At 32.1% G+C, this 17,228-nt stretch overlaps 1 protein-coding gene and 1 pseudogene across 1 annotated transcript; both read left to right on the top strand.

Annotated features, from left to right (window-relative positions):
• The first annotated feature begins 788 nt into the window (after positions 1 to 788).
• LOC121807306 (putative DNA glycosylase At3g47830) lies at positions 789 to 3,040 on the top strand. The gene is made up of 4 exons (XM_042207528.1): positions 789 to 1,197; positions 1,635 to 1,835; positions 2,543 to 2,599; positions 2,681 to 3,040. Exons 1-4 carry the CDS (start codon positions 835 to 837, stop codon positions 2,939 to 2,941), a joined length of 882 nt encoding a protein of 293 aa, XP_042063462.1. The 5' UTR covers positions 789 to 834; the 3' UTR covers positions 2,942 to 3,040.
• A 240-nt stretch (positions 3,041 to 3,280) lies between these two features.
• LOC121807311 lies at positions 3,281 to 6,985 on the top strand (annotated as a pseudogene).
• Positions 6,986 to 17,228: the final 10,243 nt, after the last annotated feature.

The raw sequence follows: 17,228 nt of genomic DNA, 5'->3' as shown, positions 1-17,228 counted from the left end.
ACAAAAAAAACCGACAAACCATATTTTATTTAATAGCTAGTTTGTAACTGATTCGTGATATGGATTTCTATGTTAGACCTCTTAATTCTATATTATTTTTTATTAATAAATTAATAGAAATATAAAACTTGTATCAGACTTTTCAAGTCAACTTGTTTTTCATATCATATATGTCAATGTAATTAATAATAACTTTTCTATCGCTTAGTCGATCAACAACTCAGCTCTATTAGAAGATTGGTAGAGACTGAAATTAGAAAAATAAACGAACAAAAATTATTGCAAAAGGTTTGTTTAAGAAAAAAATCGTCAAAATGGGGAATAGAAAATGGAAAAAATTAAAAACGACTTACATAACATAGTTTTAAGTTAGACTAAAAACGAGTTACACAACATCGTTACGTATTTTAATTTAGTCTATCAATGATTTGATACCAGTGAGAATCTAGTTACTTATTTTAATCATAGTTTCGTTAATAAATTCAACAGGAGACACTATATATAGATTACTTAAAAAGCTATAAAATTTAACATTATTTACAATTATTTCACGTGCTTTGATTTGGTAAAATCGTATTTAATGTAAGCTGAAATTGAATTAATATCTTCATCTAAATTTTCATATTCACACTGTTCATCAATTTAAGTATTTAACAAATAACAACGCACTTAATAACAATTAATGTTAAAATTCATAATTTTTGTTGACTTATTTTTAAATTTGAGGGGCATATACTAAGAATTACTGATTTTTTTCATTAATTTGACGAAATAGTAGCAGTAAATTTTTATTCAAATTCTCACACAAAAGTAGACTATTTTCTGTTCGACAGTATGCGTAAAAGAAAGCAATCCTCCGCCGAATCACCCAAAACAACCGTGAACAGTAGCGGCGGCGCCGGAAAGAGTCCATTTCCGGATCATTCTCGGCCGACCCATGAAGAATGCTTGTCGGTAAGAGATGAGCTCTTGTCCCTCCACGGATTCCCCCCAGAATTCTTGAAATATCGCAATCAAAGATTGGAAGCAAAATCCCAACTCAAAAAGGCCAAGCCTTTGGAAGATGAGGGAGAAAAGGATGGAATTGAGAGTGTTTTGGATGGTTTAGTGAAAACCATACTGTCTCAAAACACCACTGAGCTTAATTCTGATAGGGCTTTTGCTTCACTCAGGAAAGCTTTCCCCACTTGGCAACATGTATGTTATATTTTTGTATTCAGCTTTTGTCTCAATTTCAACAATTTGTGATGATGAAGTTTCTGGTTTGGATTCAGAAGTTTCAGTTATGTTCTTGATTTTGATTTAATTGGCTTGTGCTGCTATGATAATATGAATGAATTTATCTGCACCTTTTGATTCTAGGGGATTTATTTCATCCATTCTCTTTTTGAAGCTTTGAACTTTTATTCATGGGATTCTATTTTAATGAATTCAATAGACACACTGCTTTAAAATTTAGAATATCCATTAGCAGAAATGCAGTTTTTTTGTGGCTATGTATTAGAAGGACTTCACTAGTTAAGGCACTTTTTTAGATGTGTTTGTACCTTTTTTCCTTGTGTGTTTGTATCTGCTGGTTCGTTCCACTTATTGCTACTGTTTTTCTCAGTGCATTTTGCCTGCTTATGTTTTAGGTTCTTGAGGCGGAGTCCAAACATGTCGAGGATGCAATAAGATGTGGAGGTCTTGCTCCAACAAAGTCTTCATGTATAAAGAACTTGTTGAGTGTGTTGCTTGAGAAAAGAGGGAAATTGTGCATGGAGTATTTGCGAGAGATGTCCGTCGAGGAGGTCAAGAAAGAGCTTTCTCTTTTGAAAGGAATTGGTCCCAAAACCGTAAGTATTTCCTTTTCCATATTACATGATTTAGATGCACGTACGGAACATATGACCGCATTAGGTGTTGATTGTAGAAAGTTGTGACCATCCTTCTAGAAACAATGTCCTTCACTCCACCTTCATTTGATAATTGATATAGATCCATGATATGTGTCAAGTCTTATTGAATTATATACTTCTTGATAAGATTTGCTTATGTTAACCAAGCAACAAATGTGCCTTTGTTAACTTCATTAAAGCCACATTCAAACCTGTTCATGTATTCCCAGAATATCATTTTGCATGTTTATTTATGCTGGTACTCGACTTACTATCAAGTGGTTTGTATGTTTAAAAGACCATCATGATGCAAAAATCTATTATACAGGGAATGAATGATGTGTAATGAATAAGATATAGTCACATCACATGGTTAAATTAAGAGGGTGTGTTGGTAAGCTTAATTTAGACAACTTATAAGCTCTCATGTGGTAAAAGATGATTCAAGAGTTTATCTGTTTAGGCGTTTATAAGTTGTTGCAGCTGATTTACACAGCTCTTTAGGATCTTGTTTTTCCAAACACTTCTCACGAGCTTATAAGTTATAAACCAAACACGTTCTAAATAACATATACTACGGTACTAATTAATTGGTTATGTTGCTAATTTTACTCTTGGAATCTCAAATTGTAGATTGTAATACAATTATCTGAAATTTTTGGCAGGTGTCATGTGTCCTGCTGTTTAATTTACAACACGACGATTTCCCTGTGGACACACATGTGAGTACTTCATTTATATGCCTTTTGCTTCTTCTTTTTTAATAGCTAAGCTAAGATAACGCTAAAGAGGTGCTGCTACAGATTTTCCAAATAGCTAAGAGAATGGGTTGGGTACCTGGTGTTGCCGATGTCAAGACCACATATCTCCATCTCAATCAGCGGATTCCACCCGAACTGAAATTTGATCTTAACTGTCTTCTGTATACTCATGGTAAGGCTTGTCGGAGATGCTCTTATAGGAAAGTAGGCAAGAAAAATAAGGAAGCTGAAAACGGAGACTGTCCTTTATTAGCTTACTCTGAAGAATGTAAAATTGAAAATGAAAGTTCTAATTTGATTTAGTCCATGTTTTCTTTGTTCATCAACTGCTAGTTAACCTGAAGTTATTTTGTCAAGTAATAGTCTTTATTAACTAGTTGTCGACCTTGATTGAAGGGTTAATATCCTGCTGTTTGTTTGTATGTTGGATATGAGAATTTCATAGCAGATGCTGATAACATGCCTCTCTCTCTCTCTCTCACGCACACACACACACATTTTGGATAAGGTCAAGTGAAAAATTCTGTATTCCTACTGGTATCGTAGGATACTGGATACCTTGGCCTACTGTTTTGACACCGTATGAACAGGCCTGAGAAAACCCCTGTATGGCTTCTTCAATTTCTCGATAAAGAGAAATATGACCAACAGTGGTTCGAATGTATAGAAAAAGCATTTCTTTTTACCAAACATATGGGAGTTTCTCTCGAAGAAAGAAGGTGTTGATCTAGTCGCCACTGAAGCTGCAAATGGCTATTCTCTTACTAAACATATGCGGATCCAATCACGATCTTATAATAAGAACAAGAGAGCTTTCTCGATCAATCCACTTTGCCCTCATTCTACGAGAATCGGAAATTTTTAAGTTTGAATTTGTTCATCTGAAATCTCGGTTCTGCTTTCTTTTTCCATATGTTTGATCCTGTAGAATTTGACCATTGAATTAGAATTCGAAAACTGTAATAAAATATTTAATTAGGGAAGTGTCCTTGTTGTGAAAAGTACTTATATTCTTATCTTTTCTCAATTATTGAGAATTAGTTATCCAGTTTTACAACTAGCATTACATTTTTTAATGAAGTTGTGGGATTTCTGAAGTAACTGCTTTATGACTTTTTCTTATGCTCATTGACTCAACCAGCACTTGTTTGAAAGTCCTACAAGTCAAAATCATGTCAATTTTCATACATTTATAATGATTATGATGTTACATGTGCCAAATAACCTTTGTGATTTGAATGAGAAAATCCCAGAAAAAAAAAACAGTAAGAAATGGCTGCCTATGGAGCTCTAGTTTCTGTAATGCAAATTATTGATCAGATTCACAGTCATCCCCATCCTCCTATTCCCCTCCACCAAAGACAGGTTGAATCTCTCACTGCAACAATTCATTCCCTGCAAGATTTTCTTGAAGGCTATTCTTGCCGTGGTGGCTACACCCAAGAAGAAGACTTATGGGAGAGTCGCATAGCAGAAGCAGCTTACGCTGCTGAAGATGTGATCGAGTCCTATATCGTGGATCAAATTCTTGCTCGATCTACAAAACATAGCTCCCATGAATTCTATCAAGGTCTTGTTGAATTTTCAAACAAGAACTTTACTTTAGTGGACTATATCTCTGTCTTGTTCAACACACACACACACACAAGTTAGGCTGAACTGAAGTGACTAATTATCATCTATAGCAATCTCAGTCACTTTTGCTTGTTTCTTTTTGAATTGATAACAGGTCTGCAAAGTGTGATAGAAGAAATGGATTCGATCAAGATGGAGGTAACGGAGATTAAAAAGATGGGAGTTAAAGATCAGCTCCACTCCATAAAGTCTCCGGCTAATGTTAGCTTGCCTAGATCTACGCTGAAGGTCACCATGGTTGGTTTTGATGATGTCTTTTGTCAAATGCTGGAGAAGATCACTAGAGGACGGCTTGATCGCCAAATTATCCCGATCGCTGGGATGGGCGGGATAGACAAGACCACTCTTGCACGAAATATCTATGCAAGTCCACTTATCAAAGAACATTTTGATGTCTGTGGGTGGTCTACAATTTCTCAAGAAATTCTCAGAAAAACTCTTGATCAAGTAGATAAGGATGGCAAGGAGAATAGGGGAAATTTGAGAGAAGATGAATTAGGAGAACAATTGTACAAATATTTAATAGGAAGGAGGTATTTTGTTGTGATGGATGATATGTGGAACATTGAGGCATGGGATAGAGTTAGGAGGTTCTTCCCGGATAATCAAAATGGGAGTCGAATTGTAGTGACTACAAGGCTATCGAACTTGGCTTCTCAGCTTAACTACTCGAGTGGTCTTGATATGAAATTTTTGGATGAGGCTACTAGTTGGAACCTATTCTCCAAAATTGTGTTTGGCAAAGAAAATTGTCCACTCGAGTTGGAGAATGTTGGAAAGAAGATTGTGAGAGGTTGTAGAGGCCTTCCACTATCGATTGTTGTGATTGGGGGATTCTTATCAAAGTCTGAACGAACACAAGAAAACTGGGGTTTTATTGAAGAAAATTTAAGTTCAATTGTGAACTTGGAGGACGATGAAACTTGCTTGCAGATTTTATACACGAGTTATAATATTTGCCGGTTTATATAAAACCTTGTTTTCTTTATATGGGAGTTTTTCCTGAAGACGAGGAGATTCAAGTCAGTTTAATCATCCCATTATGGGTTGCTGAGGGATTTTTACAACCAATTCATGGGAAAAGTTTGGAAGAGGCAGCAGAAGACTATATAGAGGAACTTGTTGATCGAAATCTCCTTTTAGTTATAAATCGCAACCATTATGGAAAACTAAAATCATTCAAAATCCATGATTTGTTGAGGGACGTGTGCTTGAGAGAAGCTCGAAAAGTGAAGTTTCTATATGTGTTGGAAGAGCAAAGCATTCCACAAGGTATAAATTCTCAACGTCGTATTGGATGCTCGTTTTTGGAATATCCAACTCCACAACTTCTTCAATCTCTGGACTCTTCCACATCACGTGTTCGTTCTTGGATAGGGCAATTTCCCAAGACTTTATCGAATAATTTTCGATTGCTGAGGGTATGTCTTTCTGATGCAATCTTTGCAGAAAAGGGAAGTGAAAATGAAGATGAGTTTTTACTTCGGCTGGTTAACTTGCGTTTTTATCCTGTCGCTGGTAAGGACCATCCGTTCATAAAGATTCCTCGTTCGGTTCACTTTCTCTGGAATTTGCAGACAGTACTTTTGGTAAAAGTTGGCCATGATTTTGTTTTTGAGATTTGGAAGATGCCGCAGCTTAGGCACGTCATGAGCAATCCTAGAAAGCGTAAAGGTGCCTATTATGTTCCCGATCCTCTCAGTCGTGAAGATATGGTGTTGGAAAACCTACAGACGCTTTTGGTAGTAAGCAATCTCAAGTTCAGTGAGGGATTGCTTAGACGAATCCCCAACATTAAAGCGCTGAAGTTATATTACGACGAAAACTTGTTAAGAGGAGGAGATGACTACTGCCTCAACAATCTCTACCGTCTCCAAAAACTTGAGTCTCTTCGCCTTAATTGTTCCGAAGGACACACACTTGTCTGCTTGGTGCGATAAGTGAGCTTCCCGAATTCCCTCATGAAGTTGACATTGACAAACACCAAGCTCCCGTGGGAAGATATGAAGACGAAGATAGGTTTGTTGCCCCTTCTTCAGATTCTCAGATTGAAATATGATTCCTTCATTGGATATGAGTGGGAAACATTTGAAGACCAATTCTCTAATCTCAAGTACTTGCTGATTGAAAGTTGTGATCTAGAGTGCTGGATCACGGACAGCGCCCACTTCCCACGCCTCGTGCACCTTGTTCTCTGCGATTTATCATTGTTGAAGGAGATTCCTTCGAGCATCGGAGATATACCAGCTGCTGTGATTCAGTCGTGGATTCGGCTCGAAGAATACGAGAGGAGCAAGAGGAACTCGGCAATGAATGCCTTCAACTTCTTATCTAATAAGTATGTCAGTTAAGAGCTCAACTCCTCCTGCCTCTACTTTGTTAAGAGGGTATGCATTTAAATTCTCTATAGTTCTTGTTAAGAAAATGGCAAAATAAGAAAGATGGCGCGAAAACTACGTGGTTCGATCAAGATTGATCTACGTCTACCGAGAAAACAATGCCGGCGTTTATCATCACAGCTTTGAGGAATGCAAAACGCTCGATCCAAAACGTAATGCTAATCCCTCAACGAAAAAATCATCTCGATTTCCTTCCGCGACCAATCAAATAAAATGTGTTCAGTTCATCTCATCATAAGTGATTCATATTCCTTTTTAGGACGTATCGTGTAAAATGAGTAATATTACTTTTCTATCTACTGAATGCCTATAATTCGATCTTACAACCAATTGATAACGAAATTATCATTTTTGTTTCGGTTCGGTGTAATAAGGAGGATTCAACACGTGCACCATTTTCCATGTGCAAGAAATTATTGGAATTCAAGACAATTAAATTTGGCCTACTAATCAATGATCATTAATTCATAAGTGGTGGGTTAGATTTTCGAATTTAGAAGGACATGGCCCAGACCCAGCCCCAGTGCTATTAAATGACAATCCTAATGTAAAAAGTTTGTACTTATTTTTTTAATTTTATATGCATTTATTTACTTTTAATTTAATTTATTTCAATTTAATTGTAATTCAATTGGAATGGATGTATTCTATATATGGATGTATATGAGTGTGCCTCCCTACGCAATATGTATGTGAAGCTTTCATCTAACAATGTGTGATGATAAGTTGAGGCAACAAATAAAAGAGCAATTTTGTTTAGACTAAAAGAGATACTAGTAGCTACCACTTTAAAAATATAAAATAGTTGTAAAATACTTCCCCCGTTCCACAAGAGTATGCACTCTTTTCTTTTTAGTTCGTCCCATAAAAGTATGCATTTTCTAATTTTGGAAATTCTGTTCTTTCTAATGATGATCTATTCTCCACTAACAATATTTTAATTATTTTTTTTCTATCTTTCTTACTTTATCAATTGTACATTAAAATTTGTGCCCAACTAAAAATATATTTTTGTGGGACGGGGGAAGTAGTATTTATAAAAAGGAGTTGATTGCAAGTAAATCACAAAATTCAGTTAAATTCTATAGTTTATTTTATTAATTTGAATGACAGAACAGAAGTTTAAAAATTCTCATGTCTCACGATGATTCATTTTCCAAACAATTGAGTTAGTTCATGTATACATGTTAAATTTTTTAGATTTGGATGAATATTGATGCATGTGTATTAATATGACGATGCGTATTAATATGGCGATGTGGCTGAAAAAACAACATTGTTTTAAGCATGCAAACTAAAAAAATAACAAAATAAATAAATTTGGTGAAATGGACAATTGAAAATTTGAAACTTTATGATTTTATAAGTTTGAAAGCGGACAAACAAATCAAATAAATACAAAAACATTTCCAATAATAAATACTCCTCTCCTAACTAACTATAGAAAGATACTCAATGAATCGAATTAAGTTATAAATATAACACGTTAAATTTGAAAATACAATAAATTAGTGGCTTAGAAACAATATACAATTAAGTAGTACTAATAAATACTGGACTCTTTTAGGATGTTTGAAAATGAAAATAAACTAGTAGCATCAGCATGTACTTTAATAAGTCGAAATGAATCTATTTATTTTTATTTTTGTCTTTTTTTATTTTTAACGATATGGGAATGTAGTTGTCTGAAAGTGGAAAAATTAGGTTGGCGCACATGGGATGGCTACTGACAGTACTATCCAACATTTACAGTTCAGTTTCAATGAAGGAATACAATGAAGAATAATAGACTCATCTGCAAAATTACAAAAGTAAGAAATTTATTAAAGTGTATTAGGGTTATCGAGTTATCACAATTAGAGCACCCGGAACGCAGCCGGTTATGACAATTAGAACATCCAAAACGCAGCCTAAAAACGATATGTAGAATCCACGGCGAGCACCACAAGTATGGTCCGGCAGCAAAATGTGTGTGTCTCTGTCTCGATCACAATAGCAAGGGCTGATGCAGAAAAATAAATATTGGTAGAGACTTATTAAGACTATTTTCTTATAGTTGAATAAGTATTAACATATTATAAATAAATATCATACATAAAATTCATATCAATAATACAATATAATACATTTTACAATTAATATTTCATACAAGTGTTTATCTAACTTAAAACTATGTTTATGTATGATTTTATTTGAATTCCTATTGTACTTTCTTTTTTAAACTAATTTTTTGCAGCATATTTTTCTTTGTTTCTCTTTTCTTTCCTCTAATTTCAGCTCCTCGTAACTATCCAATCTTTGACAATTTATCTTTATCTGTGTCAATTTAGTAAGAGTTGAATGATTTAAGAAAATTTCAATAAAAATCACAATAGATGCGCATGTGCACGACCAGTAAGGTAGCTCGAATATTTTTATAGTTATTCTCTACACAATGAAAGAATAATTACGTAATTTTTTCTGATTGTCAATAATTTTCAATTTTTATTTCAAATATATAGTAATATTTAAAATTTTATTTATTTATTTCAAATTTAAAAATAACATCTGAAATTAAGAAATAAATAAAAAACAAATGATGGAAGTGCAGATAGTAAAGATTTGGCTTTACATCTGTTTGAGATAATATGCCTGACACGTAAAAGTAAAAAAAATGTTGCATTTTTGTAGGTGAATTGTGATCGGTGAATGAAGGCAAATAAGGAATAAGACGAAGTGGGTAAAACCAAAGTGCTACATTGAAAATAAATCTAGGATTCCTAGAGTGCAAAACGAGAAAGTAATAAAGACAAATTCGCCATGGGCCATGTATAAAAATTCCCTAGATTAATATTTTTAATTTATTGAATATAGTGGTGGGGGCGATATTTGTGGCAAATATTTATTTCGAGTTCGAGATAACATCTGAAAATATTAATATATATATACAGTGAGGTTTGTCCACACAAATAGAGCAATAATTTACTAGTGAATGTGTATTACTTATAATAAAACTATATAAGGGCAGATGAGGTGTAGCAATAGCATAGAAGGCTAATAATAATATACATAGAAATGTAAATTTATAGTAGTACATTTTATATGAAAATTATTTATAATAAACATTGCTATTATTTAATAACATCCTCAATTTCTTGTACTAATAAATTTAACATTTCATGATGCTAACTACTTTATTTTGTCTCATTTTGCTATATAAAGAAATGGAGAATGAAGTATTATTTCTTAATTAATAGTATTTTCTAATCGCATTTATTTATATTTTTTAAAATTTGTGTCGATCTCAAATGAGACACCGACTACTAATGTTTTTCAATTATAAAAGGAAATAGGTGTTACTATCATTTCGTATGGCGAAAGCAAAGTTAAAAGTTTCCAATGTTGAGGAGTCCATGAAATTGTTGCTAAATCTTGTTGTCATGTAGTTATCACTCATGCTTTTATGCCACTATCCTCTTTTTACACTTTTCAATTTTTTATTTTATTTTATTTTATTTTATTTTTTGTGGAGAGCCAAAGTCAATAACTTGAGTGCTATTTCTTCATAGCATATGATATGTTGATGGTTGTAAGATATAATTAAAGTAACAAAAATAATGAGAGTGTAGTTGTTTTTTTCTTCGAAAATTGGGTATTTGAAATTAATAATGAGCACTTTAGCAAATTCTCAAAGGCATTATAATAAATAGGACTCTTATGATCATACTTATAGAAAATGAAACACTGGTATTATTTTTTCTATATTATTCTTTCTCAACTTATTAAACGAAATAATATTGTATGAATTATCGTGCTGAACAAACTTTAAGTGGGATTGAGGGAGTAATAAATTCTTGATTTATGCATTCTTTAATGATGTTAGTTAGTAAGTATTTAACCTTAAAAGTTAAAACTATAGAGTATATGAATTGAGATTCTTCAAAAACTATATATAAGTGAAACTTGTTGTAGAAGCATCTCTACACATGCATATAATTATGAGACTAGGTGGAGCTAATTATATACTCCATTAGTAGTCATTATTATTCCTTTATAATTTATTTTACACATTCTTGAATTATTCACCTTCTCAAAGGTGAAATGAATGACGGTGAACAATAAGCCACGTCAAAATCGATGATTCATGAGCCATAACAAATACATTGTTCTGTTAAGTGATGTAAGAAAAAAAGATGATAACATTAATTCTATAGGTGAAAAGTGTCCAAAATTATTATTGTACTTCATTTATTGAAGGCGAATCTTCTCTCAATTGTCATAGTAGTTGGGGAAAAGATTAAAAGAGAAGAATAGGAAGAAGCTATATCATTAGAAAAAAAAAATACGACCAAATGAAACAAAGATTGATATGAAACTCATTTTTATGTCTTAGTTTCATGTTTACATAATTATTTAATACTAGTACCAATTTAAAAAAATTAAACTTCTGTAAAATTACTAAATGAATCCTTTAGATTGCATTTATAAAATATTGATTAAATTTTCAGATAAAAAATGGTCATTTGTGTGGATAAAGAAATTATAATGTATAAATTGTACTAATTGTTGAATACTATTAGGCAACCGGCAACGCGTCACGTGGGTGGCCCGTATTCCGTCACTAAGGGACGAGACTGCGGCGTGACGCGTTGCAGCGCCCCGTCTCGTCCCCAGCCCGCTCCGCGTTCCGTCCCGCCGTGACGAATGGTGAGATGTCTCGCCACGTGCCGAGGCGACGTGGCGCGATCCGGCGCCATGCGTGACGCCCACTCGCCGGCCGGCGAGTGGGCATCGTCACGCTGACGCAATAAATCATTTAAAAAAAACAAATTAAAAAATAAAAATAAAAATAAAAAATGAAAAACGGTAATATTACGGTTATATTACCGTTTTTCCTTTTTTAATTTTTTTTATGGCAAGACAACTTGGTATTCCGCCTCCAGGTGGCTTCAGTGCACCTCCACCGCCTTCGGGGGATGATTCGCCGGCGGAGTAGTTTTTTTTATTTTCTATAAAATTGTATTTTAAATTATGTAATTTCTATTTTTTTTAGGATTTTAATTATGTGTTTTTTTTTTATTTTTTTGAATTATAAGTTGTATTTTTATTTTATGTTGTAATTTTATTTTATTTTTAATGAAGTGTGTTTTATTAATTGAATTTGTTGGAAATAAAAATAAAAAATGAAATTGAATGAATAGTAATTTAAGGGGCGGATAAGAGATGGAGGGTTGCAGGTTTCGTCCCTTAGTTAAGAGATGGAATAAAAAAGTACAGTGGGGCCCATGAATAGTAATTTAAGGGACGGATAAGTAACAGCGTTGCGGATGACCTTAAAAACATAGATAGGGAAGGAAATTTAGTTTTATTATATGTATAATGCCCATCTATACTAAATATACAATCATCTTTAAATTAAGTACTATAAGAGAGAGATTGATGAAATATTACTGTTTTTTAGTCTTGAATTTTTACAAAATAGTACTCCACTCCACTTGTGTGTGTGTGTTAGAGTAATAGGAAAATGATTATATACAATCCATTATTAATAACTAAATTTATCTCGAACCATTATTTTTGTATATTTTACTCCCTATTAATGTTATAATAGAGGTTTGCGGAATTGAAATCGGATAAGGAAAATGAGGCGTGATTCCGTATTATTTTACACGAAGTCGTAGAATATAGTATTAGTAATGTGATAATACTAGTATTAACCAATGTCCAATCAAGAGTTCCTAAGCTTAAACATATGCATGATTGAACTGTCCCAATCAATTGTCACGAAAACTACTTAATTATATTAATACTATTTTCTGACATTTTAGCCGATCAACGTCGTTTGATTACTATGCCCAAAGTCCAATTCAGACAATGACTACTTCATCCAATAATGTTGCACAATAGTCTTTCACCTCTATCTTTATCCCTTTTTCTAATGGAAAAGAAATAAATATAAAGACCGTTGCTACGAAGGATTCAAACCTTAGATCTTTAGTTTCAGACATTACCTTTCTATTGGCCACTCATAAACACCCTTTTCACCTTATCCTTAATAAAAAAAAGGAGTCAAAGTACGAAATTCGTGATTTTTCAAATTGTGTGGATAAGCTTACATAAACCCGTCAATTTAAATCCAATTCGATATTTTATATTCAACATGAGGTGTTGAGGAAGAATGAGAATGGAATAAGACCAATTCACACAATATAATACTCCATTCGTTTCATAGTAGTGGAATCATATTGACATTTTAGTCCGTTCTATAGTAGTGAAGTCATTTCTCTATTTAGTAGGAGTAAAAGTCAACACATTTCTTCTCACTTACTTTATTATTTCTTACTTTATTCTCTCTTCGTCTTTCTACCTCTTTCATTCTCTACTTTATTCTTCATTTACTTAACTCACTTAATACATTTTTTTTCTTAAATAGGCCGAAAAAAACGTCTTCACTACCGTGAAACGAAGAAAATAAGTTATTTGTCCAACTAATCTCAGTCCTCAGTAGATTGACTAACTATCTAAATCAGCTTAAAACAATCAATAAAATTCCAAGATATATACTATTAAGATAAGTTTCTTCTTTGCCATCCAAATAGGCTCAAGATATTGGAAGATAGTTTTGCTCCTAATATATTTTTAATATTCTTTCTTTTTTACCACTTTGCTCTTTAATGTTGACATAATATCAAATACCCTTAAGTTAATAAATCAAAGTCAATGATCAAGTTGAACTCAGCCAACTAGCATATAATTCCATATCGAATAACATGCATGCTAAGTTTAATTTTTAAAAATGACAATTAATTTTAAACAGTCGGTTTTGCTTCAAAGAAAAGCGCAGATAAAATGTCAAAATATAACTTTTTCAAAACTTCAAATGGTGGGCCCTTCAGATGACTGCAAATCTAACACCATTTATGATTATGACTCAAATGTTATAAACATCATTAAAATATTTATTAAAATTACATAAACCAAATTAATTTATACGCCTGTTGATTTTGTTTTATGGCCTCTTCAAATGTACAGCTTTTAATTCCCTCCAAAGATACTGATTTCTTTCATTTGGGCATTTTTGTTTTATAGATTGAGGCAACTTAATTGGTTCAGTCGACCTTCGTAGAAAATCAGTGTATAAAATACTTAAGCAATTAAACAAAAAAAAACCTTACACGTGCAGTCGGGCTTTATTCTCCTTTTATTTTAAATTTATTTTTTATTAATTAAATTAAAAATAAATGCACCATATTTTCTGATGTATATAATTTTTGTCATTTTTCAAATACTAAAATACCAAATACGTTAAATTTGCGAATGTCGGCGGACTCAATCTATGCTATAAATTTCTCAAGGGTGTCATAGTCAATTATCGGAATACACTCAATTCAACATCTTTTTTAGCCAGCATTTAACAACTTCATTTTGGCTTCTTTTGACTTTTTTCTTATTTTACCCCATATTATTATTTTATTGAATGACGCCAAGCTACACATGTATTTTTTGGAAATTTTAATAAAAATAATAATTAATAATTTATTTAATTCTAAATCAAATTACACTATGATACATTTTTACTCATTCTAAAAAGAGATGATGATTTAATCCATAAAATATAGTCTACCATTCACAAAAATTACTAAGTACATTCGTTTCATATTAATTGATGCATTTCTTTCGGATGCATAATTTAAAATTTTGATATTTAAATTGGAGAAAAAATAAAATATGAAAGAGAATAAAATACTCCCCCTGTCCGTCCTAAGCTACTTGCACTTTTCTCTTTCGATCTGCCTCGAACTACTTGCAATAATTTTATTTTTAGTAAGAATTAGAGTATTTTATTGAAATATTAGAGTTAATTAAGTATTCATTTATTAAATATTTTTTATTATACTTAAAATACTAATTATTCAAATTTTATTTTACGGCTTATTTGTCTTTTTACTAGACTTGTGGGATTTACACATCAATGCAAAAACTTTAATTTTACTATTCGGCCGCTTTTTTATAGAGGAATATTTTCACTCTGCCGACAAAAACCAGTTTGTGTAAAATGAGGCTACAAACATGGGTGAAACACAATATGGTCGCCGCGACCCAACACGTGTCTGGTGCTCTACCTTGCGGCGTGCGCTTGTGGTTACAATGTACACACCCGCTCAACTGTGGGGCCCGTGCTTCGTGTGGTGACTGGTTGTAAATTAGTCGCATCCAATCATTCCTAGGTGAATCCATATTACTCTTTCCGTACGTGCTCATATTTTGACTCGATACGAGTTTTAAGAAATGTAATACTATCTCCGTCCCAGCTAAAATGACACATTTATTACTTGGTACATGATTTTAGGAGTTGTTAGTTAATTTGATTAATTGGAGAAAAAAATAGTGGATGTAAGAATTAAATAGAGAGAGAAAGAGAGTTAGGGTGTATTAACTAGAGAGAGAAAGTTACCAAAAATAGAAATATATCATCTTGGTTGGGACAAACTAAAAATGAAAATATGTAATCTTAGTTGGGACAGAGGGAGTATGTAGTACTTCATATTTTAAGAAATATAATGAAAAAATTAGTAAAATATGAGTCATACTTTTATATATTTCTTCATCTTCCATTAATTGACACATTTTGACTTGGCATGAGTTTTCAAAAATACAGTGGAAAGTGTATAGAAAAAATGAGTGAAATGTGGGTCCATCTTTTATATAAAAAAATGTGAGTGAAATTAGTTAGTGGAATGTGTAGTCCATTACTAAAAGTAGTAAGATTGTCAATTATTGAGACATGATCGAAAAAGAAAAATTGTGTCAATTAATGAGGGACGGACGGAGTATTAATTTTATAATAAATATGAGTGTGGATGACTTAGAAGAATGTGAGGTACATTAATAAAATAAGTACGAAGTACTCCATGCATCCCATATAGGAGTCACATTTGTTGTGGATACCAAATTGAAAAATGTTAAGAATAGTGAGTTGGAAAAGTTAGTGGAATATATGGTTCACTTTTTTATACTTATTGGTTTTATAATAGAATGTGATTGAAGTGAGTTAGTATAATGTAAGACTTAATTACTATTTATGGTAAAAGTAAAATGTGACTCTTACCGTGGAATAGACCGATATAACAAAATGTGACTTTTATGGTGGAAATTGGGGAGTATATTAGTAAACTAATACTATTTGTGACTAGTAACCCATTTTGAGTTGTGTTAAGTCGAGGAAAAAAAATATTCTCTCTCATTTTATATTTTCTTTCCTTGTAACTTTATTAGTACTATTTATTTAATATCGATATTATTTATCTTTGCTGGCCATCTTTAATTGGAGAAAATTTAATTTAATTAATAGCGTGTAATAAGTATGATCATCAATAAGATTCATCTATGTGTTCATTAAATATTGTGTGTCTTACTTGTTTCGAGAATTTAATAAAACAAAAACGCGACGCGTATGATGTGTTTCAGGACAAAAAAGGTGTAGTATTTTTTTCTCATATTAAGCCAAATATTTATAGTCAAATATTTCATATGTTTTCTTTTAAGATTTCAGATTCTAATAATCTCATATTGTCATCTAATTAATACTCTTTCCTTCCACTACAAGTGAACAATTTCTTTTTTATCGTTATTTTGCAAAGATGATAGTAATAAATAGTTAAAATTGAGTGAAAGTAAAGTAAGAAAGAAAATAGTACTATAAAGAGTGATGCTAAATGGCCATAATGTGGCCGGCCATAAAAAATTAACTTAGTCCATTTACATGTATAAAAAAATTAGAATTACCGATATAAACTTATATGTGTGTGAATGGACTTGTGAGTTGATACTTATCTTTGAATTCCATTACGTAAAACACATTAATATCACGAATTACTGTATACGTTGAGCAACAATCAAGAAATGACAGTAGTAATAAGTTGAGCAAAAACTACGAAAGAACAACACTAACATGTTGAGCAACATATAATGAAGATGATATAAAAGTAAAATCAAATAGTAATAAACCAAAAATTTGAAAAAAAATCAATTTTTTTTGTTATTTACTTAATTTATGACTGACCATAATGTGGCCGCATAGCATTATTCTACTATAAAAGATACTCTAATTTACAGTATTCTCTCTCTTAATTTAGTTTTCCTCCACTTTAACTATTTATTATCATTTTCGTATAAACTTTCAAAACTGCTCACATGTAATGGAATGGAGAAAGCACTAATTACCAAATAAAATTAAGTGGGTATTAAATAGTTGACTCAGTGAATTTAATTTGCAATAGAAGAATACCGTCAACTTTACGAAATCAATTGAGATACATATATTTGTACATAAGGAGAAAAAATTTATAAATATTGCATTTGTATAAAATTTTCAAAAATAGTTTTGTAATATATGCTCAAACAGAATATTAACATATATTGACCTAGGGGTGCGCTATGTTGGCAACTTCTTCAGTTGATAACTCTGCTAACTCATCAACGCAATGTATTAAAAATTTCAATATAATAACACTAAAATATATTGAAATGTCAACAAAATTATGTGTAGAAATTTTAATGTCATCGTGTTGACATTT

The sequence above is a fragment of the Salvia splendens genome, chromosome 1 (assembly GCF_004379255.2).
Source record: "Salvia splendens isolate huo1 chromosome 1, SspV2, whole genome shotgun sequence".
Taxonomy (NCBI): Eukaryota; Viridiplantae; Streptophyta; class Magnoliopsida; order Lamiales; family Lamiaceae; genus Salvia; species Salvia splendens.
Note: the sequence above shows the minus strand (reverse complement) of the source record. Positions and strands in the feature narration are given on the sequence as shown.